The 2999-nt window shown below is 49.6% G+C and overlaps 1 protein-coding gene across 1 annotated transcript in view; it reads left to right on the top strand.

Annotated features, from left to right (window-relative positions):
- Window positions 1–676: 676 nt before the first annotated feature.
- The window catches only part of LOC106817846 (BMP and activin membrane-bound inhibitor homolog), a gene marked incomplete at its 5' end in the record, with an annotated part of 8606 nt that continues 6283 nt past the window's right edge, over window positions 677–2999 (top strand). Inside the window, 1 exon segment of the mRNA XM_014822551.1 lies at window positions 677–994. Within this exon segment, the coding sequence (XP_014678037.1) occupies window positions 677–994 (318 nt within the window).

Here is a 2999-nt window from a genome sequence, read left to right as displayed (position 1 = left end):
TATATATATATATATATATATATCGCTCCTGCTGTTTGAATTGTTTTATACACAACACGAGCACGCTGTGTATATAAGTATGTGTGTGTGTATGTGCGTGTGCACGCATGTGAATGTGCGTGCGCGCATGTATGTTAGTATGTATATATGCGCAACCAGATACAATGAGATCCGTTTATAAACGTCGGGGTAAACGGGCCAGCGGGTTTTATAGCGCGATGGAATCTTGAACGCGATGCGTTAGATTCGCGATAGAAATTACGCTATTAAGTTACACTCGGTTTATTATCGTGCGCCCTGTGGAAAATATTAACGCATGTTGTCTGTTCAGCTAAGTAAAGACCCTTGTTTTCCATGTTACCGAGTAGCTATCCAATAAAAGAAACATTATCCCGCGCATCCGCTGTTCGTACGAATTCTCGAGATTGGTGCGGTTTCGTAAAAACGCCGCCATGCTGCTGATCTCGTGCAAAAATTGGCAACACTGTTGCAGCACTCGCTGTCGCGACAGTGCTGCCAATATGGCCGCAGTGTGGTGGCGTTTTAAGGAAGTTGTACCAAGGCTCTTGCATTCGCACGTGTCCTTCCTTCCGTCCATGTATTGAAATGATACGAGAACCAATTGTTGTAAACACGCGTCTTCAAATATTCAACGGATTTCTCTCTTGCATTACAGCTGAGATCAGATGCTACTGCAACTTGCCTGCTTGCGTTGCCACCGGCTACATGTGCAAGGCACATCATGGCGCTTGCTTCAGCCGGATAGCAAACGAACTAGACATTGCCAAGTCTCATCATGGCTGCAGTGGAATGCTCGCCGACCCGCAGGAACGGGAGACGTGCGTCCATCTAAACGGCAGCAAGGCCAAAGATGGCGGTGAAGGAAAATGGCCGATGGTCTTGTGTTGCAAAGAGGACATGTGCAATTATATAGACAATGTCGATATTAGAATACAAGTGAATACAACGCGGGATGGAAACTTGTATATTAAAGGTAGGTTGATCAAATCGCGGGTCCGTATAATATAGAATCTGTATCTCGGTTATAGGCGTTAGGGTTAGATTGTGATTAGAGCTGGTGTTAGGCTCAGCATTAGCGTTAGAAATTAGCGTTATAGTTATGCTGTCATTAAACGATTTTAAATCAATATACATATTAGACGCACGCGTTCGTTCGCGGTTATCAAACAGGCCTAGTACGACTAGTTGATTACTATCTGGAAATTTGGTTTTGCGAAACACGAAAAATGCAGATGTCGGTATTGGTGAAGCTGATGGCGCTGGCATCACACTATATGTTTACCGCGAGTTTGTTGTTTAGGGAACTACAATGCTTTAAAATAAGCTTTCCCTCACCCGCCCGCCTCGATAAAACCACGACTAGCCGTTCTATCCAACCAACACGCTATCCAACTGCACTCGTAACTGCCCACTCACTATACACGCAGGAAATCTACTCGGAACATAACAGCGAAACGATGCAGCGATGTGATCGCTGTGCATCTCACGCGGTGCGGCTTGCGGCTTGCGCACCCCTTCCTCTCGCGACTGCGCTCTTTGTGCAGGCGTACAATGATGCGCGTGTGTGTGCGCAGCGGGTTCATTCAGTGGTGCTGCTGCGAGCGCGCTGCGTCAGCGCAACAGAAAGGAAACCGGTTCAGCGCAATAATTTTCTGGGATTGGAGTCATTAGAAAAGTCAGGACGATAAAAACGAGGAATGATGGGGGAACATTCGAGCGTCTTCGCTCGTAGCTCATTGTAATACCACACCGCCACACGCACACATATTTATACACGCGCGCGGAGACACGCACACGCAAACACATACGCACGCACACAGGCACGCACGCGCGCGCAAACACATATGCACACACAGTCTCTCTCTCTCTCTCTCTCTCGCTTCTGGCTTGTTCTCTCTCTCCCTCTGATTCACGCTCTCGCTCGCGCGCTATCTCTCTTTCTCTCTCCCGCTTTCTTCCTCTCTCTTTCTCCTTTTCTCTTGTCTACTAAATGTTTTAACTCGAGCGTTTTTGGAGGCGACACGCCGAAAACTTATTCGGCTGCTAGCGTGCTGGACGTCGTGATGATGAGATGAGCGACCATCCTATATTCCGAGCGCGGCTGGCATGGATACAAACAGACACGCACTCACACGGACGTACATATTGTTATACGCGCGCGCGCACACACACATGCACGCATACAGCCGCGCACATGCATGCACGCACGCGCGTACATACACACATGCACGCGCACGCACGCACGCATACACACGCGCATTCTATCGTCTGTATCGAGAGCAAACACCGCGCTGCGCATGCATATACTGTGCATACATATCGCTGCAGCGCGCCGACGATACGTCGCTGTGTACGTAACCGTAACGTTCCGCATGTCGACACAACACTCCGCGAGAGCGCTCAATTCTCCGCTATTGTCTCCGATCGAACGCCGACGGGAAATTCCGTTTCCTTCGCTGCGATTATACGCCGACATCATTCTGTTTAACTCACCTCCCCCACCCCACCCCGCGAGCTAACAATCGGCCCACAATCGAACAATAACGTACAAACGCCAGCTAACGTTGCCACTCGTGTATGTTGTAGCCTGCGGGCGCTTATAAAACGCAGAAATATATAAGTGCGTGCGTGTGCGAGCGTGTGTGTGCCTGCGCGCGCGAGTGTGTGTACGGAACGAATACACGCGACGCCGAGTCAGTTTTAAATTCGAGCCTCTTGATTTTTATCTGGTCGTGGATTCGCCGGGGAGACTGATAGCGATGGCCTCCCGCGCTGGCAGCCTGGTGCAGCCGTCGTGCCAATACGTATGTTGTAGAGACAGGGCTGCTGCGGTATATACATAACCCAGCGAGCGTTCGTGCGTGGAGAGGAGGGAGACACACAGCTGTAGTCACGAAATTGAGCAATCGACGGAGCAAGGCCGTAAACCGTGCGGCCAGAGAGATATATCGGGCAATAAAGATCGCGCTTCCATAAAT

Source organism: Priapulus caudatus, unplaced genomic scaffold (assembly GCF_000485595.1).
Source record: "Priapulus caudatus unplaced genomic scaffold, Priapulus_caudatus-5.0.1 Scaffold35, whole genome shotgun sequence".
In the NCBI taxonomy this organism is placed as follows: domain Eukaryota; kingdom Metazoa; phylum Priapulida; class Priapulimorpha; order Priapulimorphida; family Priapulidae; genus Priapulus; species Priapulus caudatus.
Note: the sequence above shows the minus strand (reverse complement) of the source record. Positions and strands in the feature narration are given on the sequence as shown.